The sequence below is a fragment of the Aedes aegypti genome, chromosome 1 (genome assembly GCF_002204515.2).
Source record: "Aedes aegypti strain LVP_AGWG chromosome 1, AaegL5.0 Primary Assembly, whole genome shotgun sequence".
NCBI lineage: Eukaryota > Metazoa > Arthropoda > Insecta > Diptera > Culicidae > Aedes > Aedes aegypti.
The window spans coordinates 111591371-111618739 of record NC_035107.1 but is presented as its reverse complement, the minus strand read 5'-3'; the positions used below and the strand labels follow the sequence as shown (position 1 = coordinate 111618739).

The window sequence follows — 27369 nt, the reverse complement described above, 5'->3', positions numbered from 1 at the left end:
TTTAGAGAATTTGTGAGTGTATGCAGGAATATTTGGAGCCCGAATGCCGAAATATAAAACGGAGAACAGTACGCTTAAGGCGAAAGTTGTGTATGTTACCTACAGTGTCTAGTTTGTAATGGTTTTATGTTGATAGCAAGAATTTTGATTCGATTTTTATTGTGTATTAGTTTGTATGTTGAACACACTATTGTTATTTGAATATACTAGTGTAACATGTTTTTGGAAGGAATGATTTCTATCTCCTATGTTGTTTGTAATTTCACGTATGTTTTAGATTCGTTTATGTAGTATATCTAGTTTTAAATAGCAGTCTGTGCAGTAATTTTACTGAAGATGAAGTTAAATAAATAAATAAATAAATATTAAGTGTGACGTGACATACTATTAAACACTATTTTCTTCCTAAAGCGTTACGTATTTTATGATTGATCCCTTATGTACATCAAAAATGTACTCAAAATTATATATCTATGATTTATCAATCCTATTATTGTAATGGTTGGCTTACTGATGTGGATTGACGCATGAAACTGTATATGTCCCACTTGCCCCGTTTGGCGAGGTAACTGCGTCTAATGGCTCATTCTAAAACTTTCTTCTAATGTTTTCACAATTTCTAAATTATTCGACCAAATTCATGCACACACCAGCAAATGTGATGCCAAAATGTGATGGTGTTGTTGGATTTGAGAAATATTGACATTTCAAAATTTTATTGAACAATTTGTTTGAACTATCGTTTTTTTATGTCCCACTTGCCCCGGGGTACCTTACGGAATTGATGCAGAATGGCATTTCTTTGCTACGTCACATGGCAAAGGTCCTTGTGATGCTATTGGAGGAACCATAAAGCGCATGGCCACAAGAGCAAGTTTAGCCAAAGAACGTGAGCATCCAATTAAAACTGCAAAAGAACTATTTGATTGGGCGAATCGCAGAAAAGAAGAAGATTTAACAAAATTATCATTTTGTTTTACTACTACTGAAGAGTGCGAATTAACGGCATCAGAGCTCAGCGAGCAATATAATAACGCGAAAACGATCCAAGGAACCCAAAAATTTCACTGTTTCATTCCATTGTCAGAAAATAAAATTAAAGCAAAACTATACTCGAACTGTACTGATAATGATGCAAAAGTGTTCGATATTGTAAAAAAATTGAATAACAATAAATAAATAAATAAGTATTAATAAAATGTTTTCATGATCTCATAACGCATACCCAAATCCACAACTTTTAAAGTTTATATATAACATTTAGAAACTCATCGATCATACTCTAAAAAAAATATCCTGGTAAAAAAATTATTTTATTTTCGTGTAATCTGTTAATTCATTTTAATTTATACATATATACATATACATATAATATTTATACATATACATAATATTTATACATATAATATACATAATACTAATGAATATATGAAAACGACTTGTTTAATTCACGCAAGGCCCTTAACAATAAAATCAGCTACAAACTGCGGTTCCCGTAATAATTTACACCAAAAAAAAATTTTTTTTCTTCTAAATGTGAAAATTGTGACATGTTTGAAATGTCATAACTTCTTTGTTTATTGGTTTACCATCACCAAATTTTTATGGTAGATAGCTAATATAATGGACCGTTTTCCCTCAAAAAATTACGTTGGTATTCCGATAGGGTTATGAGATATTTGAGTTTTTGTGTCAAAAATTATGTTTTTTAATGCAAAAAAAAAAGTTTTTTACTGTGTGTATTTTTTTTTTGGAATCTTTATTTAGTTGTCTAACTTTGTTTCTTAAGTTGTCTAACAATCGAACGAACCGTTTTTGCTGTGCAGCTTTTTGAATATTTTTGAACCATTTTCACATACACCCTTTTGAAAAGTTAGTCGTGACTCAACTTGAAGATTTGATATCGGAAAATGACGATTTAGATGGAACTGGAAAACTGTGCAAAGTTTCAGCTCAACAGAAAAAATGAATTAAAAAATTTACCAAATTTTGGTGCTGTTGCTTGGAATTACTCAAAACTGGTTCTGGACTTAGGTTGGCGGCTATTAAATTTTACGCATTGCCTCCGAAATAAGCGATTATTGCTCGAATCGATAGTAAGTATCCATTGTTTTGATCTAGGCAGACCAATTTCTCATTGGTCTTGATGTTTCGCACATAAAAGCAATTCCCAGCTAAATTCCCAGAATAAAATGTGTGCCCAGTAATGCCATTTAGGTGATTTCCGAAGTAATAAGTTTCCAGGCGAATAGGTCTCATTTAGTTATTCAACTTTGCCAAAAACACTAACTTTGTATCCAATCACTGGATTAAGATGCAAGCAAATAATATGTTTGTCTACTAGCGCCACCTTGGGAGAGTTTTCCCAACTACTATGTTTCTGGGCGAATAAGGAGTGTATCGAAAAGTAGTTGCAAACATTTGAATAGCAAAAAAGAAATGAAAATTTGGAGTAAAATTTCAGAATCATGGATTTTATTATAGCTTATTATGTTTACAATGCAATACATAGAAAATATCAACCAGATTATTCGTTTCTATAGAATGCCCGCACTTTAGCTTTGACATCCTGCATCAATTTCTGCACAGTAGCTTTTGTGCACTTTCTGGATGCAGCAGACCAATTTTTCATGAACTGATCCATGTCAAGGGACACTGTTCCTTTCATCTTGAATGTCCGCTTGACAATAGCCCAGTAGCGTTCGATCGGCCGCAGCTGTTGACAATTGGGTGGGTTGATGTCTTTCTCAACATACTGGATGTCGTTTTCCAAAAACCACTGTAGTGTAGATTTGGCATAATGTGCCGATGCCAAATCCGGCCAGAACACTGGAGGAACCTCGTGCTTCTTGTACAGCGGGAGCAATCTCTTCTGCAAGCATTCTTCTTGGTATACTTTTGCATTCATTGTCCCTTTCGTGAAAAATATCGAAGACCGCAAACCGCATGTGCAAATAGCCTGCCAAACGAGCACCTTTTGTCCGAATTTTTCCATTGCCACTGTCATATCCGCAACAGGAACATCCTCCTCAGACGATTTGGTGTAAAATTGCGGTCCCGGAAGTGTTCTAGCATCCTCCTTTACGTATGTTTCGTCGTCCATCAGAATGCATTGGTATGGATTATCCAAAAAATGGTTGTAAAGCTTTCGAGCTCGGTTTTTGGCACGACACTTTTGTTCCGGGGACTGTTTGGGGGTCTTCTGCTTTTTGAAGGTCCTCAAGTTGTGTCTTTTGTTAATCCGCTGGATCATACCGATGCTGGTTTTGAATTTTTTGGCCAAATCCCGAACAGAGGCGGACCTGTTCTGTTGAATGTAATCCACCACTTTTTGGTCCAATTTGGGGTCAACAGAGCCAGATTTTCGTCCGCTTCTTGTCGAATCCTCGAAGGATAACTACTTACCGAACCTTTCGATTATCCGTTTTACACTTGCCGGTTGAACTTTCACTCGTTTTGCGATCCGATTGAAGGAAATACCCTTCTCGGTGCACCAGATGTGCAAGATTTTCTTTTTAACATCAATTTCAATTCGCGACATCTTCAGTACAAACTTTACGAAACAGGAAAGAGGTTGAAATAATAAATTTTGACATGTAAACAAAAGCATCCGTGCGAAAACACTGAAAAAAATCATTCGCTCGTGCGCAATAAAGTTCCAAACATTTGCGACTACTTTTCGATACACTCCTTAGATCCCATTTAGTTGAAAACTTTTGTCGAAGACACCAATCTCGACTCTCATCGCTGGACTGATATAAAAAAATAAAATATTTGACCACCTTGTGAGTGTTTTCATTATATGGTTTAAGGCGAATAGGATTCATTTAGTTGTTCAACATTGTCCAAGACACAAACTTTGTATCTAATCACTTGACTGAGATATTAGCAAATAAAATCTTTGCCCACAAGCGCCATCTTGTGTGAGTGGTTTTATGAGACTAAGAATCATTTAGCTGTTCAACATTGTCGAAGACACCAATTTTGTAACAGAACTGAGATGCAAGCAAATACAATATTTGCCCACTATCACCATCTTGTGAATGTTTTGGGGCAAATAGATCTCATTCACTAGAACACATTTGTCGAAGACACCAACGTTGTATATCATCACTGAACTAATCAATCTCATCACTGAACTGAACGATCAAAATGTTCGATCGCTAGTGCCATCTTTTAAGTGTATTCCGAACTAAAAAGATTTTAGGCGAATAGGTCTCATTTAGTTGATCAACTTTATCGAAGACATCAGTTTTGTATCTCATAACTGGACTAATATATAAGCCAATAAAGTGTTGGCTCACTAGCGCCATCTTGGGAGTGTTTTCCGAATTTATAAGGTTCTATGCGAATAGGTATTATTTAATTGTTCAACTTTGTCAAAGACACCAATTTTGTATCGCATCGCTGGACTGAGATATAAACGAAGCAAATATTTGTACGCTGGAAAATTGCTTCATATGTTGCTTATATATGCGACATTTGTTGGCGTCTGTGCGCCACCTGGTGAGTTAATTCTGAATTAAAATAGCTACTAAGTGGAAGTCATCAGTTCTTAACAACTTTACAGAAGACAGTTTTCTCCTAAACCTCTTTATTTTCAAGATATTTGCACTACAAGTACTGTCCTATTTATAGAACGCTGGGCGTTCGGGGCTTCTGTCCTATTTTTAGGACGCTGGGCGGATATAGGATCAATTCAAAACGTTTGCAAAACACATTTGATAGGCAGCTTGTGAATGATGACTACGCTTTCAATATTCATACATCCAGAAGAGTATTGGTAAATTGCTGGGCATGGCGTACCATTGGTACCTCGCGTACCTGAAGGAATAAAATAGACCCCATTGTGCGGTCCTTAGCCTCTTGCCCAGCAACTCCTATCCCTACCTCCTCGCGGTACTGGCCGGGGTACGAGTAACCTTAGGGAAGATCGGGTAACCAACCCCCGGTGGGAACTTTGGTCGTATGCTGACAGGGAAGGGGGGAGGGGTTGCTTTTGCTTTTGCTTCTGCAAACCTTGAGCGTCTGTACTCCATGTTAGGAGCGGCTCACAACAGCGTCTGTTTCCCATGTCAGGGGCGGCTGATCATCGTCCGAGTGCCAGAGAAGGACTCTAAACTAAACTGTGCACTATGGTCCTCCGAACATTTAGGGGGAATGGTCCTCCGGAAATCTAGGGGGTTAGTGTCAGGCCCTGCAAGCCAGCCGTAAAAAAATCAAGCAACGAATAATCAACGAGAGAATACGAACCGGGACAATCGGCGAAGACCACAGCGACGTAAAGGGACTAGCGATTGGATGCTCGGTACGTGGAACTGTAAATCTCTCAACTTCATCGGGAGCACACGCATACTCACCGACGTGCTGAAGGACCGCGTATTCGACATCGTAGCGATGCAGGAAGTGTGTTGGAAGGGATCAATGCTGCGAACGTTTAGAAGTAACCATACCATCTACCAGAGATGCGGCAATACACATGAGCTGGGAACAAAATAAACTACAATCAGAAAAATTAGGTCATTTGAAGTCTTTACTAACGTATTTATGCACAATTGTATCATCTTGTAGACGAAAATCTTAAAAAACTCGTGTTTTTACGATAAATAAAATTACGTATAAAACACGATGGTGCATATTGCCTCAATGTTGTGGTGCATCATGCCCCTTTGTTTAGGTGCGTCTTGCCTCAATGTTGTGGTGCGTTCTGCCCCAAAAAGCGGTGCATCGTGCCCCGTATCAATCTTAACTCACGCAAAAGTAGTGCTTGAAAAATGTTAAAATTACCAACAAACTAATGTAATTATGATCAATATTTGCTCAACACCATGTAGGGTGAGCCCAAACCAACTAGATTCGTGTGTTAAAACACTACATACATGTTGTTTAGTGTTCATTTTGGTACATTTTCCTTAAGTGGTGCATATTACCCCAGGAGCCCCTACTCGCTGTAGGAACTCTCGACCACAGAGGCGTCGACAGGGCACAGTTGGGTGCTGCACTCGGGTGAGTGCCACAATGCGGGAATCAAAAGCAGAGTGTGTTTTGCAATGAATTGGTAACTGCGTGCAGAACATCCTAGTGATTTGAGTCTCACTCTTTTGCGGCTCGCTCCGTACATCGACCTATCAAAGAATGTTAAGAAAAATGCACCAGCGTGACCCTTTTGAGAAACGATTGAATGGATTATTAAAATGACCAAAACGGCCGCTATGAAAAGCATAGATAGCACCATCGTAGTATTGTGTGTTAGACACAACATCAATGCTGTCACAATGTTACATCCCATACACGGAGGTGCCATTGTTTCGATGCGGTGAGTGCCGAAAATGTTACCTTCAATGATCCATTGGATAACCATGTTTTCTACATTATATTGATCCTAAAAATGCTCATTTTCGGGTTCCCCGGGACACTTCAGACCAGTGCTGGGACTGGTAATAGTAGTAGACTTGAATTTCGAGAAACTCACGTGGTCTTCCCAGTACAGTAGTTCAAAAACGCGAATATCATCAAGTAGACTATGTTGGGTGCATGAATTTTCTAAATCAGTAGTGTCATTGAAGGCTTAACATTTGGGAAATGCAGCGGGAAATAGAACATTTTTCTACAGTAATTTTGGGTTGCCCTTAGCAACGGGTGTTTTGCTATTTTCAAAGCTGCTTGCCTACAGCAGCGATGGGCGTGAGATTCACTCACGGAGAAATAATTTTTGAGTTTACTTTACCCAAAATTAAGTATTTCGATAATAGTTTCAACCCAAAATCTCTCGGTTTTCTCTTTCTCCCACACGAATGTTGTCAAAAATAGAGAGTGCTGCATCTACCCAATGGGGGTACTTTGGCCCAATAAGCCAAATTTAGGTAAATGCAACTTTTCTTATGTTTGGGTCGAAAGAACTCAATTTTGCGTTGAAACAACCCAAAATTGAGTTGAATTCCGTCTTGCGCTCCTAATTTGTTTTGAATCCCAAAACTTTGGTTAAGTAACCTTCGATATTGGTCATATCGACATACGGTGTGAAAATTGAGAACTAAAAATTATCAAAAACACATCAAGATATGGAGATATCGAGATAAGGAGGATATCGAGACATGGAGAGTGAAAATGTATGCAGATTGAAGGGACTTATGAAATCATCGACATAGGGAGAGATATTGAGATATAGAACATCGAGATGTGGAGAGTCTACTGTATCTTTCAGTTCGAAATAAAGTTGTTTCATATTTCGTGTGTAGTATCTGTGTCTCTCTCCCAGATGAAATTAATCAAAAATCTCCCCCAGTCACTTTAATTTCAATATTTTATCGAAATTGTTAACAGATACAGTCGGATACACAAAAACGCATTTTCCCAGCAATGATAGTGCTGGTGGTAACGTCGACCATGCGAACAAGTGCAGAAAAACTTTGAGTTAAAATCTGATTGTAATTTAAGTTTCCTTTATTGTCATAAAAAAAGTTAAAATTACAAAACGTTTTGAAACATTTTTAATTTGAATGATATGTTAATTAGCGGGGTTTGCTATGATGATGAATTTTAATTGTATTGTATGCGGTTATACTAGAGAGATTATCTGTAGCCAAAAAATAAAAGAACATGAAGGATCATTTGTGATATTTCACTTCACTGTAGAAGACTCAAAAGATAAGATTCAATGTCATTTTATTGGAACTATCGCACACTTCTAAATCTTTCGATGTACTCAACAAGCTATCTCGACAACGATAGTGAAGCAGCTGAAACTGTACCATTACTGCATTCTTAACTTCAACCATAAATTAAAGAAACTAAAGTGCTCAACACAATTCCGATTCCGCGAAATTCGGTTAAAACAGCATCCTTATTTAAACCCAACAAACTATCTTCTTTTAAAGCCTTTTCACCTGACATGCGCAGGAAATGCCCAACTCTCACTTCCATTATGTAAGGTACATCGATAAGGAAAAAAACATCAGCATACAATCAAATGTGAACAACGGTAGCTTTGGTCCTTCGACGGTGGACGACAGTAACGATGACCTCTGACGAGAAATTGGTCACAATGTTTGATTTCATGGAGTAACATTCACCGAACCCAATCTGCTCTGCATCTGACAAACCTTTAGTGTAGGTGATCAAACTTTCGCGTTGAATAAATTTTCTATCTATACATGTACACTTTTATTAAGTTCAACTTGCTTTGGGTGTATGATTTGTTCTCTAGTTTCGAATTTGATACGTTTGTATTTTTGAGTTGGCTTTTCTGATATTGAACATTCTATCCTGCCTATTTACATCATATTGAGTTCCTGCTATTGAAATTGATCTTACGTTGTCAGTTTTAACTGACCTGAAGTCATTGAAGTTCAATTTTTTGTCTCACCTACATTTTTTGTTGATGGTTTGTTATGGATAGAGATCTAAAATAAAATCAGTAGAGGATTCAAAATTCGGAAAATGATTCTGAAGATCCCTCCCTTGCATAGTACATACATAGTTACATAGAATATCCAATGTTGAAACATTGGAACAAACGTCAAATAAAATATTTAATTATTTTGGTATTTTAACGGTTTTCGTCTCTTTCAGTCTAGATAAGCAGCTAGACTGAAAGAGCCGAAAACCGTTAAAATACTGGTGAATTACAGTCGAGAGCAAATCACAAAGTTAATTATTTTGGACAAAAATCTTTGCAATCTTCTATTGTCAAGATTAATTTTTAGATTTTCATATATTTAGGTTAAGTTAACTGAAAGCGTTTTTTTTATCTTATAAGCAGATGATATCAACTCACCTGTGAAAATTCTGAACTGCTACCGTAGCGGTAAATGAAAGTATTATGTTGTTAACAAAATATCAACAAAGGCTTAATTTAGTTTTACCAAATTAGGACGGTAGTGTTGCCTAATACTGAACACCTAGATATAAGAAATGAACGCACGGTGTGCCAGAAACCATTATTAACGCAAAAAAATGTCCAAGGATTTGGCACCTACCATTCGAAAGATATAGTATTCAAGCATCTTCTCTGTGGATTTGAAAATATTTTACCGACAGAATCAAAAGTTATCGTGATTTGAAGGTTTTTAGCTATTTTGGAAGGGATTTTTACATACTTCACAATTTTCCCCACCAGTACATCATTATTAATTTGTAAACTAGCCAAGTAACCATTAGTTTTGCATTAAGCATTCAAAACAAATGATATTTAAGCATCATCTCTGAAAATTTGAGATAATTTCTTCGAGAAAATCAAAAGTTACAATGATTTGTATATTTACCATTATTTCTATGAAGTTTAAATAAGAGCTTATTTATAAAGCTTTGCTATATTAAAGTACATCATTTACAAATAAAAATGTTCATAGGACTGACACTCGGCATTCAAAAGATATAGTTGACTGCACACACTAATTGACTACCATCTTCGAAGTTAGTTTTAGAAAACTTTATTAAAAGACAACATAACTAGAGTACTTTGAAGTTTTGGAGAAGCGAATATTGAATATTTTGAATTAGCACGTTCAATGTTTGTACCATTACTAAACCCAACAAATTCTTGTCAATATGTTAATCAATGTGATTAAAGAGCGTGATTGACCGCCCGCTGCTGCTTCTTTGTTATTACAAAAGCAACTATACTTGCACAAGGAACCGACGGATGCTGCTTAGGATTTGTTGCACCACCTTCAGTGTGTAAGTAATGGAATTCTCATTTCCTGTACTAAGCAATATCGGCGCAGACTACTTCCGACTTCCGGCGCCGACTATCAAGATAACTTTCGATTCTCTCGTTGAAATATTTTCAAATTCACGGAGGAGATGCTTGAATACTATATCTTTCAAAAAGTAGGTGCCAAATCCTTGGACATTTTTTTTGCGTTAATAACGGTTTCTGGCACACCGTGGAACATAATGCTTGAAATGATACTTATAAAGGAAATAAAAAATCCCATCCATAACATTCACCTTAACCTCAGTTTCAAATTCATAACAAACCCATCGTCAAATCCTATCCAAAGACGCCTAACAATGCCTAATTCTTTCGAAGTGAATTGATTGATCCTCTGGAATTTTGCCTTTGCTGAGGGAATTGCTGTTGATGATGCTGCTGTTGCTGTGGAAAATGGGGTGGCGACGAGGATTGATTGGGTGGCGATGCGGCAGACTGCTGGCGCTTGAGTTGCCGTATCTGATGGGCACTGCCAGCTGAACTGGACGGTATCTGCACCGAACCGGATCGCTGGCCAAGGCCAATCCGCGGAGGAATGGCTGGAGGTGGACCACGATTTGGGAGGGATGATTGCTGGGGAAGTCGTCCGGTAGGGCCAGTCGGTGCAGCAGACGATGGAAGAACGGGGGCTTTCATTTTGGGTGGTTCCGATGAGGTCGCGGATGTCGTTGAGGAAGTGACTGACGACGATGAAGATGATGATGATGAAGGTCGCGCGGGAAGAGATGGCGGTTGCTTCAACTGCGGTACAGGGCTAACCGGTGGAGGTTGTTGCTGCGGTTGAGGTCGCTGAGTTGGCTGTTGTTGTTGTTGGATTTGCTGTTGCTGCGGGATAGGTTTGCTGATAACGGTCTGCAATTTGGGGGAAGTTTGCTGCGGCAGATGCGTTTGCTGTACTTTTTGATTGCTCTGCGTTGGAGGTTGAACAGGTTGCGTGGTGAGTTTTGTTGCCGGAGGTGCCTGTTGGGTGACTAGCTGCTGCTGCTGAGCGGTCGTAGTCGTCAGTGAAACAACCTGTTGGGTTCCATGCACTGCGGGACCGGCCAGCGTGATGGCCGGGTATTTTTTCTGCCATTCTTGCCCGGCAGCCACATACGAGAAAACGCACAGCACCGAGTAGCATATGTCATCAGCCTTCGAAGCGAAGGTGGGAGGGAAAGAAAAGACGAATAAGAATTTTATGAAATTATTGCACTATTTTGGCAAATAACTAGTTTGATGAGTCGTACAGATCAGAATGTATTCTGACGAGCGCCAACAGTTTAAAATGTTGACGCGAAGTGTTCGAATCTAAATATTTTGCAAGTATGTATATGTTGTTAGATTCACTGATAGTGAAATTTTTGATGAATGTTTCTTAGCCGAAATATATTTTTAGTGGATGTTAAAGAATACAATTTGGCTTAATTATGCTATAAAATCGGAAAATTTTAACGCACTTCGATCCTTTGTAATAGGTTCAATTGATTTTGAATCTGTGCTCCAAATTTTCCTAACACCCGGAGCAGAAGAAAATAACTTTTGAATACCAAACTAAGATATTGTATAATGTACATTCCAATGTACAACAAAGACACATATTTTCAATCGTTGTCGATTTCTTCAAATCAAGTAAAGAATATAACTTCTATTTTGAGTGAAAAAATCTTGAGGCCATCTTGGATTTTGACGCCATCTTGGTAGTAGAATGAGTTTTCACTTTGTTGGCACTAATTGAATTTTAAGGCTGTCGTCACTACCGCTTTTTATCTTCTTGTTCTTTTTTTTTCTAGGTGTTACGTCCATACTGCCACAGAGCCTGCTTCTCAGGAATATTATTTTATAAGGCTAACTTGTTACCAGAATGATGCTTCCGCATATCTTCAAGTTCTGGAATAGCATTCATTCTTTCATTTGTACGGTCTCACCGTCGATTGAAATGAATAATCAATATTTTGAACCATATGCACTGTTGCACATGAAATGACCGGGTATTAGTAAGTCTTGTGGCGATATCTGTAGCTTTGATATAAAGCATTGCCAAGAGTGCATTAATTTATACTGGAAATCTAAGATTTTTGAGCTTAACATTTCTTCGATTCTGAGCCATCAAGTATAGACAATTAACGCCAAACATACATGTGAAGTGTAGCGAAAATGAACAGCTGAGAAACATACAGCACTTAAAATGATAACTTATGGCTCAGAAAACCAAAGAACTTTTAGCCCAAAAACTTAAGATTTCCATTATAAATTAATGTATTTTTGTCTATTTTCTACATTGAAATACAGATACAGTCGCCTCTCCACATCTCGATATCGAAGGGGCCATCGAGCTAGGGAGAGATCGAGACAAAGAACAAATTTTTGATGAATACTAGATTAAAAAACACTCCGTTGCCAAGAAAGTAATAAACAAACAGATGCTTATTTAATGTTCCAATGTTCTGAATGGCTATTCAGATGCTATTTTTAGTGGATTTAATGGATAACAGATGTTGAAGTTCGATTGTAAAACTGTGTAAGAAAATTAACAGTTATTTTGAATGGCAACACAAGTAGCAACATAGTGGTGGCGCTGTCATCGCTAAGTTCCCATGACGATGTCAGTGGTGAATATGAAATATTTCAAAATAGTGATACTCACCACTGATTGAAGCAATTCGCTGTGTGGCGGCGCTAGTGATTGCAAGGAGTTTCAATTTGAATATCTACACAGGTTTTCAGAAAATATTTGTTCTAGCATAAACATCTGTTATCAGTGTTTATACTATTACAATGGGGATTCGCTCGTTGGGGGACCGCTACATGGAAAAATCCAACTGAAAAGCACTCGAATGTCAAGAGAAGATGTCAAATCGACTTTGACGTCTGAGTACCGTCGCATTGAAGTCTCCATCTATAAAACAAATGTGTATGTATATGTGCTTTTTGTGACGATTTGCTCTCCAGATGCGTTTGTCTGGAGCATTTTCACCAGCTGTCAGTCGTTCCAACTAACGGGTCAGATTCGCTAGATGGAAGGCAGTCGTGTTCCAATCAGCGAATCCCCTTTGTATTCTTCACTCGACTCGAAGAAAACACCAGAGATTGAAAACGTTTACATTGATTGCACTCGCCACCCACCGCATACAGTGTTATGAAATTTTTGAATGTTTTCTGCCCTAGATTTTGAGAGTTGTGCTTACAATTCCGACAGAATTGTTTAAAATATTTATGCAAGAATGCTGTCTAAGATTTAGAGAGAATTCTCTATAGAATCCTGTTAGAAACCAATCTAGGACTATGTGAGAACCATATCCAGGATTATGTCCGACATTCGGTGATAATAATGGCTAGGATTCTGTGGAATCATGCTAAAGATACCAAGAAAAAGTAGCCCTAGTATTCGATAAAAATCTTGTCTGAGATTCTGTTAGAATTTTCTACAAGACTTTGTGGTGGAGTTTGTTGAAATCCATTCCTTGATTTTGTATTCATGATCAGTATTCAATGAAAATATAGCACGTTATTCAGCGAGACTGCGTTTAACGAAAAACATGTAAGATAAATTGTTCTTGTGATTCTTATAAGATCAAACCACGGTACTACATTTACCGTTATTATCATACAAAAATAGCCATCAAACGTTTAAACGCCAGATGTTTTATAAACTTATTCTACACATCTAGGCAGACTTTAAGAAATATCATTAGTCGAAATTTAGAGATACATTCTTTTAAAGGCGTAATTGGCAATATCGTCGATTTTTAATACATTAACGAAGTATCTCAATACCGGAAGCTATTTTGGAATGTGTTCAAATATATACATCATTATGTATAATTACCACAATTAACTGTTTTTATATACGCTCAAGCGCCATGAGGCATTACGGAGCCGATTTCATTTTTACTTACAAACTCCATTTATCGACATAACAATCTTGGTAGTTTGAAGACCATACATTCTGAATTTTCATATGCACTTACTAAGTGCATGATGTATTGTGGGTTTCGTGGCCATGTGGTTAGTGTTAACAAGCATTTAGGCGCATCGAGTCATGGAGTGTGGGTTCGATTCCTGCTTCAATCCGGAAAACTTTTCGTCAGGAACGCATTTCGATTGTGCCACTGGGCGTTGCATACTACCCAAGTAATACCAAGGATTATATCACTGCACATATTCTACTGCATATCAACAGTACTGATGCGACATTGCATTTATTCGACAAATTACAAGAGCTGTCATGCAAAAGAGCATTAACGCTACAATACAAATGTATCAATGCACTAATATTACTTTATGAATTGCTTGGTTGCTTTATAGACATTCTTGCGTTAGTTCGACTATATCAGGGCCTTTTTCCACTTTTAAACTACTTTAATGGTAGGTTTACGGCAATGCAGCTGCTTTATATAAGCAATGATATAATGCTCCATGGTTACATGGGTAGTCCGTTGTCTAGTGTGGTGCTTCCTTCAAAAGACATAATCGTCCACTGGAAGCATTAACGTGTAAGTGCACATGTCTTTTTAAAAGTGTATGTTTATTTCAAGAAATCCTATGGGCTTATACTGCCGTTATACGCATAATTGTCCCATGTTCCAAAATATGCAATCGAAAAAAACGCATTTAAAGATTTTAACACATTAAGGCCTCGTATTTACCAGATTTGTAATAACTTTAATTAAAATATTTGCAATAGTATAAAGAATAGCGTTTTTATTAGAGTCAAGAGTTTGAATTATGGGAGAACGGGGTTTTTGGTGAATTTCTACGCATTACAGTCCCACTGATAGTAGTAGTGTGCTAAGCATACTGCTGTAGATGACCGTTCTTGCGTATAGATTGTACCGAATGTAGAGGATGTATATCCTCAAGACTATGTTATAGCACTTTTTTTCTCTGTTCGGATGCGCCACTGCGACCATTATCTATTGTGGTATTACCCGTATCCATAGTGTATAGTGCATATCGCATTACTTCATTTCCATTGATAGGTAATGAAGCATCGATTTCTGTACAGTTATTGTTTTGATTCCTCAGAGATTGATACAAATCGAATTTGAATGAAAGGTCCCGCTATTTACACCCTTCATAGAGACTTACATCTCAGCGAAGGCACGCTCAACACTGGGGCAGAATCGAAAAAACGCGGAAACCTGTAACTTTTCGGAATGAAGAGATAGAAGTTTGGTGTCTTCAGCGAAAATGATCCTTTCAATGGGGCCGGTGTTTTGAGATACAGTCATATTATTTCGTGTTATTTGCATAAATGGCTCATATGCCATTTCGATTAAATGGCATTTTAGGTGTATGGTTTCTTCGACAAAGTCGTTCATTGTTTTATGCTGAAAATTATTGCTGAAGATGTTAAATTTCCAAGGCCTACTATTTTTTAAATATAGACAATTTTAAAGAAAATGGTGCCTAAAACCGTAATATTTGAGTTAAGCTTGTATTTTTTTTCGATTAAAATGCTATATATCGCCTATAATTGTGTCATTTATTGGCATAAAGCAAATTTGGTAAGACAATGAAGGTAAAAATAAAATTTTGTTTGATTTTTTAAAGAATATTTCCAAAAGACAGAGATTTTGTGTATAGGCCATTCTTACGATCGGGCAAGTTCGGGCAGGTGTTTTCATCGCCATCCACTTACGAAAGGTCAGAGCATTATTGTCTATTATTTTCTAGGATATGATATTCAAAATAATTTTTCTATGCGATTCAGAAGTATGCTAAGCTTTTAAAAAGGTTCAAAACTATTCTACATCACAATGTAGCAGTTTTCTAATGAAAACAAAAGTTCAAGATAATAATAAACATTCTTGTGGCTCACTGTTAGCTACATTTACTCAAATATGTATTATATACATTGCTCTGTTCGCAAAAATGCCCTAAGCGCCAGACTCATTATATCAAACCATGTCGGTCGAATGATAATTTATGTGTGTGTATGAGTTCATCGGCAAACATGATCGTTTTATTATGCTGACATAAATTGCTGAAGATTTCAAATTTCCAAAGCCTACTATTTTTGAGCATAATATAACGATCAACTTTTCCGAAGGAATCATATACCTACCTGAATATATCCGCTTAGGGCATTTTTGTGAATATAAAATACATAAGCAATGTATGTGACATATATTGAAGTAAATGTAGCCATCAGTGAACCGCAAGAATGTTCATTATTATTTTGAACTTTTGTTTTGATTGGAAATATTGTGATGTAGAATAGTTTTGAACCTTTCTATAAGCTTAGCAAACTTCCAGATCGCATAGAAAAAATATAATAAATATCATGTTTTGGAAAATAGTAGACAACAATGCTCTGACCTTTCGTAAATAGATGGCGATGAAAACGCCTGCCCGAACTTGCCCGATCGCAAGAATGGCCTATACGCAATATCCCTGTTTTTTGAAAATATTCTTTGAAAATCAAACGAAATTTTATTTCGGTCCGACCACGATAGTTTGTGTGCCATTCCAACCCAAGACTCTACCAGACCAACCTATCTACCAACTAGGCCACAAAACAAGTTATGAGTCTGCGAAACAGGACACAAACCGAACGCAAAGAGATAATTAATTTCTTTAAAAAAAATCTTAGAGTTATTTAGTGGAACACCTACTTATGAGTGAATAATTTAGTACTAGACCATTTAATTAAAACTGCAGCTGTAACTTGTAACTGCAAGGCCCTCTTCCGTGTAGTGTACTAAAGTCGAGCCTAGTACACGACACTGACGACGGCCTTACAGTTGAGGTCGAAATACGTGTATCTGTCATATGGTCAAACTCTAGTGGATGATATAGTAGTAAATTCGATTATCATGTACAAATATTTTTTTACTTCTCATTTGACTAAAATATTATCATGCTAACATTTGAACCAAAGAGTTAGCAATGTCGTATGTAAATATATCGTCATCGTACGTGGGTATATTTCTGGTTTTATAATATAATATACCACTTACAATGAATGGAAATTTGTAAAGAAAACAGATTTCACTTCTAATCAGAACAAAGTGTCGCACTCATTGCATAACTTTATAAAAAATATAATTACTTATTATTTGAAACGATTTAATACAACATGTACTCAGTAAGTGCATATAAAATTTATGTTTCAAATTCCGGAACAGACAATCTCCTTATTCTACTTCTTTCTGGTGCTACTTCCTAACTGGAACAGAGCCTATTTCTCAGATTATAATTCTGATGAGTACTTTGACAGTTATCAACTGAGATCATCCTTTGCCAATTGGCCTGTTTTGCATTCGCTGTGAATTCGAGATAATTTCCATTAACGTAAGATCCTTGACCAGACTAGAACCCACGACTCTCAGCCTGGTCTTGCAGAATAGCTGCGCATTTACCGCAGCGCCAATTTGGGTCCAAGGAACTTGTGGTCCTCTACTTCTTCTTGGCATTACCGTCCTCACTTGGACATAGCCTGCTTCTCAGCTTAGTGTTCTTATGAGCACTTCCACAGTTATTAACTGAGAGCTTTCTTTGCCAAAGTTGCCATTTTTGCATTCGTATATCGTGTGGCAGGTACGTTTATATTTTATTCCCAGGGAAGTCACGAGAAATTTTCATTACGAAAAGATCCTGGACCGACCGGGAATCGAACCCAGACACCTTCATTATGGCTGTGCATTGTAGCTGCGGACTCTAACCACTCGGCTAAAGAAGGCTCCAACTTGTGGTCTTATAGCTAGTAATTACAAAATAAAATCGGTCCCGAAATGCCTCATAACCCTTGAGCCTATATAACGACAGTTAATTATAATAATTCTTCACAATATTGAATAATTGTATGTATTTGGAAACATTCCAAAAGAGCTTCCAATAATGAATCAAAGATTTTTACGTTTATACCTTCCAAAGGGCGTAACTAAAAATTTCGACTAACATTTTTTAAACCTGCCCAGAGGCGTAGAACAAGTAAATGGCGTTTAAAATTTTGATCCTTTTTTATTACCGTTATTAGTAAATGAAGCGCCGTGCAAACTACACATTGAAATAACTTAGTTTGTTCTTAAGGTTCTAGTGAAATTGGAGCAAATGTCAAAACTAAAAAATCAGTTTTCTCCTTAACATCAAAAAATCGAAAAAAAAAACACACAGCCTTTTTCTTTCGCAAATAAAACAGCTGTGTATTGTCTTTTTTTGATTTGTCATATTCTCCAATTTTACAAGAGCCTTAATGTGATTATAAAACGAAGCCAAACTTTGAATTTTCAAGTGCACAAGACTGGAGAATCTTCGCGTTGAAATCAATAAAATTGCTTGCTTGCTGGTGGTGACCGGTGGGATACTTTTTCAACGCTGAGCGCTGTTTGGTTCTCAAGTCTTGTGCTATTGAAAATTTGAGGTGTGGCTTCGTTATATAACATCGAACAGATCTTCACAATCCACACAAGTTGATATAACAAAACACTTTAACATATTTTTTTAGTGTTGAATCTAAACTTTTGCACGAGAGTATATGTTGCTCTGAAGCTGTAGTTTTGAATTCTACCCTTACGGGAAGTATGCAATTAGTAAGCAGAAAAGTAAGCGCATATCTCGAAATGTTTTGCAAGAAATGCTCAAGAAACACATTTTTCTTTGATCGCAGTACGCAGTTGAAATTTATACTTTTCTTGAGCGGAACAGCATACCTAGTGTTAATAAATAATCAGCACGATTTTTTTTTTTTTTGAATGAATGGATTTCAATGAGCAGATGTAATCAATCTTTTCCATGAAAATATAAAATTTTGTTAATGATAAAAATCAGTTTTCTTTTTTAAAACGTGTATGTTTTGAAAATTCAGAGTTCAGATTCGAAGTCAGCGTGCCATTGAACAAGTTTGAATTTTATGAACCAGTATTATAAGTACATATGTCGACCGATTTTTTTAAATTTAAATTTAAATTTTAAAGATTGTCATAAGGAATAATATTATTACATGCGCAAATCCTTGCTACATACATCCTGCAAATAATTAGATATTGAACATCATATTTCTGGGTAATACTTATGTCTATGTAAAAAAGTGAAAGCAACTCAATTTCTACTATGAACGAAATAACAATTATGCAGTAGCGATTGTTACAGAGATATAAGCATACAGAACAGTTGAAAAAAAATAAAATAAAGATATGTCACAACATTTTCAACTTACTTTCAGGAGAAGACGGTTAGAAGATAGACAGAAGCCTATTAGTCACATTCAACAGATATTACGCACAAAGCGAGCACTCTTTTCGCTAGGTGAGACATGCTAGGATTGTACCTGTTCTGACTGTGTAACGTCAATACGGATCAAACATATGGCGTTCTACGAAAGACACCGCAACTATTATGCATTTTCTCTCATTTGATCTGACTACTAGAACTCAACATGGTTAGGCACTTGCTTGAAACGTGTGATATGTATTTGTGTGTGTTGTGGGATGCATTTGGAGCGGTGGCATTGAGGTCCTTAGGACCCCATCGATGGTCTTTTTTGGTCTTGCAGCAGTTTCTTTGCGTGACGGACGGAGAAGATTCGGTGTAGGCTGAGCGCGGCCTCATTGGCCTTTTTTCGTAACGATTGCGGTTCACCCACACGGATGGTTTGGGCACATTTGGTAGGAATACCACCGATGGTTGGTGTAAAGTAAGTTTTTTGAAAGACATTAGAGACAGAATCTTCGAACTGAAGCATTATCGATATATGTACACATAGAGGTTTTTAGGATAATACTTGAGAGTAGCGGGATTTTTAGGAGAAAGTGAAAGCACAAGACAATAGCAAAGCCTACGAGTTAGGAGAAGAAGAACAGAAAAGTGCCTTAAACTAATTAACGGTGATACTTTGAGATTAGAATTATATTATTATTAGAATACCTTCGAGATTATCAAGACTATTATTGAAGCATTAAGGATTATTGAAAATTTTATCGCAAAAGGAAAACATTTTGATTTTTATTCCTTGCAAAGTATTATGCCTAAGTTTTGTATTGCAAGTAACGTTATGAAGGATACCCAACTATTTCTTTTTTGCACAATGGGCTAATTGAAGTCAAAAACGGTCCAAATTCCTCGGCGTAAAATTATTGCTAAATCGTTTTGAGACTAACCCATTAGGGCAGTTCAAATTAAAAAAGAGGTTGATAATTTCATCTCCCATGTCTACCGTTTTGATCAATATGACGTGGCCGCAGTGAAGTATAATTTATCAAAAAGAATGTAAAATAAATCATTTTGTATAATTCCTATGCGTTGTCGAGCCTTTAAAACACTAAACTATTTAATGGTGAGTGAAAAATTCGATTCCGCAACTGGAATAATTTTAAATAAATAGAAATATGTTGACTTTTTATAATTATTATTCCGGACACCTCCTTACTTTTGCCTCATATTCCAGATACTTTGATTTGAATATCGGACTGCTTATGAAAATCATGAATAAAAAAGAAATATCATCAAATGATATCGTCAAACCACTAAAAAACGTCAGAGTTGCATAGACGCATAAATTTGTATATATATATCTATGGAAAAAAGCTTAATAAAACGAGCCTCGAAATTCAGAACTTTTAAACGGTAAAAATTTAAACATTTCGTGTGAAATGTTTACCATACAGATTGAAGTGTCCGAAATTTGAAGTTAACAATTTTTATGATTAAAATAGAATTCTGTCAAATTTTATGCCGTTTTGATAAGAAAGGGCCATCTTTCCAAAGACGTTAAATGCTTATATGGAAGATTATGTGAAGAAACTCAAATAATAATTCCAATACTAATAATACTTCCAATACTAGCATAAACCATTGTTTATGCTTGTATGATTTACCGGGTATTTATAACTAAAGCTAAAATATATTATTTTGTCATGTGAAAAATATTATTTTGTCTTACTACATGACAACAAATGAATATAAAAATAACTATATATATAAAGCGTTAATAGACGTGTGTTAGTTCCGTTTTCAGTGATCTTAGTCCATTTCAGTCTGCACCATATTGCATTTTTTTTACGCTTTTCATGAATATTCTTGTTGAAATTAGTTATCATAGTGATCACTTTTGATAAAGTAAAAGAGTGCTTTGGAAAGCCCAAGCAAGACGGTTCATTTTCGGGTCGCTGAGTTTCAGGATTCGCGTTGTGCGACTGCTAAAAGGTACTTATGTTCAGTCAAGGATGGATTACCAACTGGTGATTTCGTTTCATGTAGTAAAACAAATGAATATAAAAATAACTATATATAAAGCGTTAATAGACGTGTGTTAGTTCCGTTTTCAGTGATCTTAGTCCATTTCAGTCTGCACCATATTGCATTTTTTTTACACTTTTCATGAATATTCTTGTTGAAATTAGTTATCATAGTGATCACTTTTGAAAAAGTAAAAGAGTGCTTTGGAAAGCCCAAGCAAGACGGTTCGTTTTCGGGACGCTGAGTTTCAGGATTCGCGTTGTGCGACTGCTAAAAGGTACTCATGTTCAGTCAAGGATGGATTACCAACTGGTGATTTCGTTTCATGCTAATGACAACAGTTTTTTCATGACATCATTACTTTCATGTAATTTTCAAATAAACTTTGTATGACTCGTAAACAGTAAACATATGTTCATCAACAAATTTTCTGCGTACAATCTTTTTTCAAAATCATGACGAAAAAACAATTGATCCTGAGCGTATTTGGAGAAACGAGTTGCTATATTAGTTATTACAAAGCTTATCAAATTTCTAGTTTTTGGAATTGGATATCTGGAAAACACATCACCTTTATTATTGTTTACGAATTCACGATCCACTTTATTTTGTTGACACTAACGGGAACATTTCATCACGTATTTCTGCGAGAAATTCCTGTGAATCTTCCTCTGAAAATGTATGCGGAACATACTTAGAAAAACTGTTGAACGCAGTTCCTTCGAAATTTCTAAATGAATTCGTAGAAGCATTTCTAGAGTGTTCAGTTTTTTTTTAGAGAAACATACGGATGATTTTTTTAGATCCTTGAAATTATGTGTTGAGGAATCTAGATGAATTGAGAATCACTACTACTATTGTGATATTTTCAAAGAAATCCTGCTTGTTTTTTTTTTCAGAGAAATTGTTTAAAATGTCTGGTAGAAAGTGTATATACAGTATACATTCCAGAAAATTTCCAATATATTATTGGAGAAATCGCAGTTTGAATTTTCAGAGAAATATTCGGGATTAATAAAAACTAGCTGCAGAATTTTAGTGAAACCCATAGAGTGATTTCGGATGGAATTTCTACAAGAATTTTTGGAAGAATCCTTGCAGAAAATCTTGGTGGATACTAAAAAATAATCAACGCTAGAGTCAAATAACACAGGATTAAAACTATTTGCGGAGTGTGGTGTGTGGAAAGAACATGACAGCCAATGGTTTATCATAGTTGATATGCTCGCAAAATAAAGAATAATTGTAATGTTCCATGAATTTTGTCATGATTCCAAATGGTAACATTGGCAAAGAAAGCTCTCAGTGAATAACTATGGAACACTGAGCCGAGGAGTAGCTCTGTCCCAGTGGGAACGTAATGATAGAGTAAAAAATCTCTGTTTAAGTTTCCTTCAGAAAATCGTTGAAAAAAAAATAGTATGCCAAGAACATGAATCCATCTATGGATTTCTTTCATCTACTTAAATAAAAAAAGGCATTTCTATTCTTCGAGAGATTTTTCACAGGATCCAGTAGATAAATTCACAAAGGCTTTCCTCGGATTCTGAAGAATTTCTTTCAGATATTTCTATAAAACTCCTTCTGGAAACAGGGATTCCTGCAGATGTTGTTCCTGGAATTCCTAGAGATTCCAGCAATTCATCCAAAGATAACTCCAACAGTTATTTCTCTTCTTAAAATTATTCCACGGGTTTCATATTTTTTTTATAGAGAGTTTCTACAGAACTTTTTCTAAGATCTCCTTCAAAAACTCTTCTTATCATTACTATTACAATTATTCCAGGGAATCCTTTAACATAATTTCTCTAGATAATCCCCCAAGAGTTCCTTCAGAGATTATTGCAGAAGATATTTCAGGTGTTACTTCAGGAGTATCTTCAGAATATCACCGGAGCTTTTTTTAGAATGATCTGGAGATTTCCCCGAATCTTTACGAAGAATTCTTTCAAGAATCAATCAGAAAACCCAACAAAAAATCGAGTTTTTTTAAGAAATAATATATAAAAAAAGCGATTAGAATAATTCCAGAAGTTTGCAACGCTCATTCTTCAAATAATTCCCACAAATATCAACTGCATTGGAATTGCTTTAATGTCCTAAAGGTTCATCCGCAAATACTTCTGTGGATCTTCCCAAAAGTTTTCCATATCTCAAAAATTTCTTACGAAATAAGTCAAAGAATTCACATCACATTACTATCCACGAAGCTGTGACAACAACGGCGCGGCAAGTGATTGGCACTGGTCAACGACGAAGACGAAACGACTGGTTCGATGAAGAGTGTCAGAGAGTGACAGACATGAAGAATGTCGCCAGAAGCCTGCTTGTGGCCGGTACCCGACAGAACAGATAGCGGTACAGGGCAGCGAGAGCCGAAGAAAGCGAATCCAACGCAGAAAGAAAAGGCAGTACGAAGAATGTTGTGATAGCTGAAGCTCAAGAAAGCATGAATCGGAATGATATGCGGAGATTCTATGCAACGGTCAATGGTACGTGGTACAAGATCGTACCAGTGCCCGCCATGTGCTTTGATCGAGAAGGGAATTTTCTGACTGATAAAACGACGATGGTTGCCAGGTGGAAGGAGCACATTAATGATGACGATCAAGCTGTGGACCCACCGACCATAGGAGAGGTTAAAAAGGCTATCAGTGAGCTGAAGAACTGTAAGGCTGCTGGGAAGGACGAGATCCCGCTCGAGCTTCTCAAGCACGGAAGTGAGCAGCTTTATCAGTTGATCCACCGAGTACTTCTGAAGGTATGGGAGGACGAAGAATTGCCCAGCCGGTTGGATGGCCTCATTCGACCAATCTACAAGAAAGGGCACAGACTTGAGTGTACCACTCACAGAGGAATAACCCTGCTGAAATCGGCGTACAAAATACTGTCGCGCATCCTGTTTAGCAGACTGAGATCGCTCGAGGAGTCCTTCGTCGGCGAATATCTGGCTGGTTTTCGTGAGGGCCGCTTGACAACGGACCAGATGTTTACCTTGCGAATGATCCTAGATAAGCTCCGCGAATATAATTTGCAGACTCACTATATTTTTATTGTTTTCAAGGCAGCAATAGTACGACGTTAGACGGATTCAAGCAGGGAGACGCACTTCCAAATTTACTCGGGGGTACTATTAGGAGATCCGTAATGCAGAGAAATGACACTATTATCACTCGGTCGCACATGGTTGGGTGATACAACGTCGAAAGACAAAACATTGAATCCCATAACGTCGAATGCCAACACGTCGAAGGGACAAAATGTCGAAGAAATAAACTTCGAAAGGGGAGAATTGTAAGGAAACGAACATATTTTCGAAGAATGATTCTCTTCCGAAAGAATAAATAATCCACTATGTGCCAGACGTTATTCGAAGTATATTCAATTGAACACGTTGTGAAAAAGACATCTGGAAAACGAAAACAATGGGGAAAATTGACCACTCTCGACGTTTTGTCCTTTCAACGTTTTGACCTTTCGACGTGTTGTCCCTTTCGACGTTATGTCCCTAAACCATCGCACATGCCCCTTGGCTTTGCGGACAATATCGACCTTATGGGAATCAATCGCAGGTCAGTAGAGGAGGCCTTAGTTCCTTTGAATAGGGAGACAGCGAAGATAAGCCCGACCATTAATTCTACCAAAATGAAGTACATGGTTGCAAGTGGATATAGAGGTAGGCTTGGTGGTGTAGGTACTGAGGTACTTTTGAAGGGAACGAGAGCCCCAATGAGAGAGCGATGATAAAATCCATATTACGGACAGCCTTTAATTTCGGACACTCTTTTTGGTATGGGAAACATTTCACACGAAATGTTTCAATTTTTGCGGTTCAAAAGTTCGCACTTTGGTTGCTTGTTTTAAAACGCATTTTTCAACGATAACTATGAACATTTTCAATGCCCAACTGCCTTAGACATCTGTTTAGTCGTTAAGCGATTTCAACTGATGATTTGACTAGTCGATTTATGGTTTTCATGCGCTGTTCGGAAATGGAAGCAAAGTGTCCAAGCAAAGTAAGGAAACGTCCGGAATAAAAATCATGGAAAGTCCACACATTTTTATTTATTTAAAATTATTAACGATGCGGAATCAAAAATTCACCTACCATTTGAAAGCTAAGTGTTTTCAAGACTCGATACTGCGGAGGAATCATACAAACTGATTTATTTTATATACTTTTCGATGAGTTATACTCCACTGAGGCCTTGAGTGTCCTTAATATGAATCAAAACGGTACTTCACTGCACGATAAACAATTCTCGAATTTCCGATAGCAATAGTGTTCCCCAGCTTTGGAGCTTGGTTTGCTGTCCCTCCAATCTGATCAAAGTTGTAACAGTATACGATAAACAGTCTCTCATAATGTTCTGCATATTTTGATAGTTACAGAGAGCGATACGTGAGAGATTCTCCCAATTTTCTCAGGATTCAATCTCTGAACAAAACGGTATAACAGCTTGCAGATTTTTGGTTCTGTGGAACATTTTCCAGGAAGATATTCTAATAACAATTATTTTGTTGAACATCATTTAATACTCAGATACTGCTTGCGAGTGCCGCAAAAAATCATGCAAAATCAGATCATGACCACCAATAAACGTTAACATTCACAAACATCAAACTGATCAGAATTATAAGAAATAAAAACAGCAATAATTACCAGATTAGACATAAATTTCCGCTGGATTAGCTGACGCGTTTTTGGATCTGAAGTAAAGAGATAAATAAAGAAAGTATTAGATTAGTGTTAAAATGCATACGTTCACTCGTATAACTTACTGTACTCCTCCAGTATGAAAACTCCGCCCTTCTGAGTGAAACATTTCCTTATGTGCTCCAGTCGAATGAAGAACTGATGAGACGCATGAGAGAAAATGGTTATGAAAATAAAAAACTGTCAGTTCACTGAGAATTTTCAACTATGAAGCTTCGTTCACTGCAATGCCGTCAACAGTTGTGTGATTTGTGAGTGTGGATATGATGCTTAAACTCGTGGGTTTGGATTTGTGTTGTTTGATTTTCTTTTTGGGGATTTTCAGTTCAAGAAATCATATTTCAAGTGCTCTACAATCTGATAAAGCAGATTTTACAATACATATCCTTACAGACTATACATTTGAAGAAGTTAGGTTGTTTGTTTTGTATATTGCTACATGGAGCTTACAAATGTGACTTGATTGGGATGATTTCTGTATCATTTTAAGTTCGACAGATCAAAGAGTTTCCACGCGGTTTCGATTTGAATCTGTCTTGTGTGTGCGTTGTCTACCGAAAACAGAAAACAAAATTACTCTAAACGAAGCACTAACATACGACAAGCACCTAACGGCAAGTCTACTTACAAAGCTTGACAAAACTTAAGCAGTTAATAAGCCGGAACGAACACAGAGTGGGTAAGGCAACGGAAAAGTGAGCACTAAAAAGTGAAGGTAAAATAAAATCCATTCCTCTTCAAACCATAACCGAAAAACTCAAGCACTAATCGACTTAAAGCTAGATGAAAGCTTGATTTATTTTATGTAAGTCCATTGTATTGAGGGAGTTATTCTCGTTTCAACGAATTGTAATAGTATACATTTGATGATAAAAAAATAAAGCATGGAATATTGTTTTATTACTTTATAGTAGGGATCTTTTCATTACTTTTCATGGAATTTACTGTTGTTTTAGATATAATTACGGAAATTGTGGTGTACTGTATAATCTTCCACTGAAATCAGCGCAATGCGAAACAAGTACTTGTGAGATGGTCTCTAAAAGAAAATAGAAACTCAAAAACTATCTATACGGTCCCTTTTTCTGAAAGATAGAAAAGGATAAGGAAAGAAAGAGCAGATATTGAAATGTGGGTAAGTTTCAAAAGTAAAGATCTTAGTTGCCGGAGCAGCTGCGTCTCAATGAAGGAATAAATATCTTACCAATTATAGCAAATAGTTGCGTTTAAGTTTCACAATGCCGTAGTCATTTTTTGTTCGAACGTGTAATAGCTGGAGCTCCATCAATTAGGTCGAATTTAAAAATTGGGAACACAATCACTTGGAAATTTAGAAGGGATTCAAATAAAGACGATGCTTATAGTTAGTAGCTGAGAATTCTTAGAAGGATTGTCTTGCAACTATACCAATGCTATAATAACCAGCTTATATAGCAATTATTGGCATAAAAAGCACAGATAAGCTGAACTACTTTTTCAATTTATTTAGTTGCTTAAAAATAAAAAACGCCATATTAAGCCAATTTTCAAATTTCTTAATCACAAAATTCCAAAATTTGTCTCGAGCCCTTTCGAAAAGTGTGATTCTAAGTAAAATTGATTTCGGAACATTGATATTGAGAGCAAATAGCAGATTTTCAAGCAAATTTACTTTAGATGAATAATATGACTATGTTTTCTGTTCCAGTAAATTACTAAAATGGAACAATCAAAATGTTTTATTTAGTGCGTTTCGCATATTTTTTAGTGTGGATGTTTTGAATAATGAACATTTGGC

General features: G+C 36.6%; 1 protein-coding gene across 6 annotated transcripts in view; it reads right to left on the bottom strand.

Annotated features, from left to right (window-relative positions):
- Positions 1–9665: 9665 nt before the first annotated feature.
- The window catches only part of LOC5570705 (MAP kinase-activating death domain protein), a 92478-nt gene continuing 74774 nt past the window's right edge, over positions 9666–27369 (bottom strand). For 4 of the 6 annotated variants that reach the window (XM_021845251.1, XM_021845275.1, XM_021845266.1 and 1 more), the window contains 3 exons: positions 25658–25730; positions 25539–25585; positions 9666–10849 (listed from right to left, as the gene is read on the bottom strand). In XM_021845251.1, the coding sequence (XP_021700943.1) occupies positions 10019–10849; positions 25539–25585; positions 25658–25730 (951 nt within the window). In that variant the 3' untranslated portion in view covers positions 9666–10018. Of the gene's footprint in view, positions 10850–18857; positions 19254–25538; positions 25586–25657; positions 25731–27369 lie in introns of all 6 variants that reach the window. The other 2 variants (XR_002500587.1, XR_002500588.1) reach the window with 1 other exon arrangement.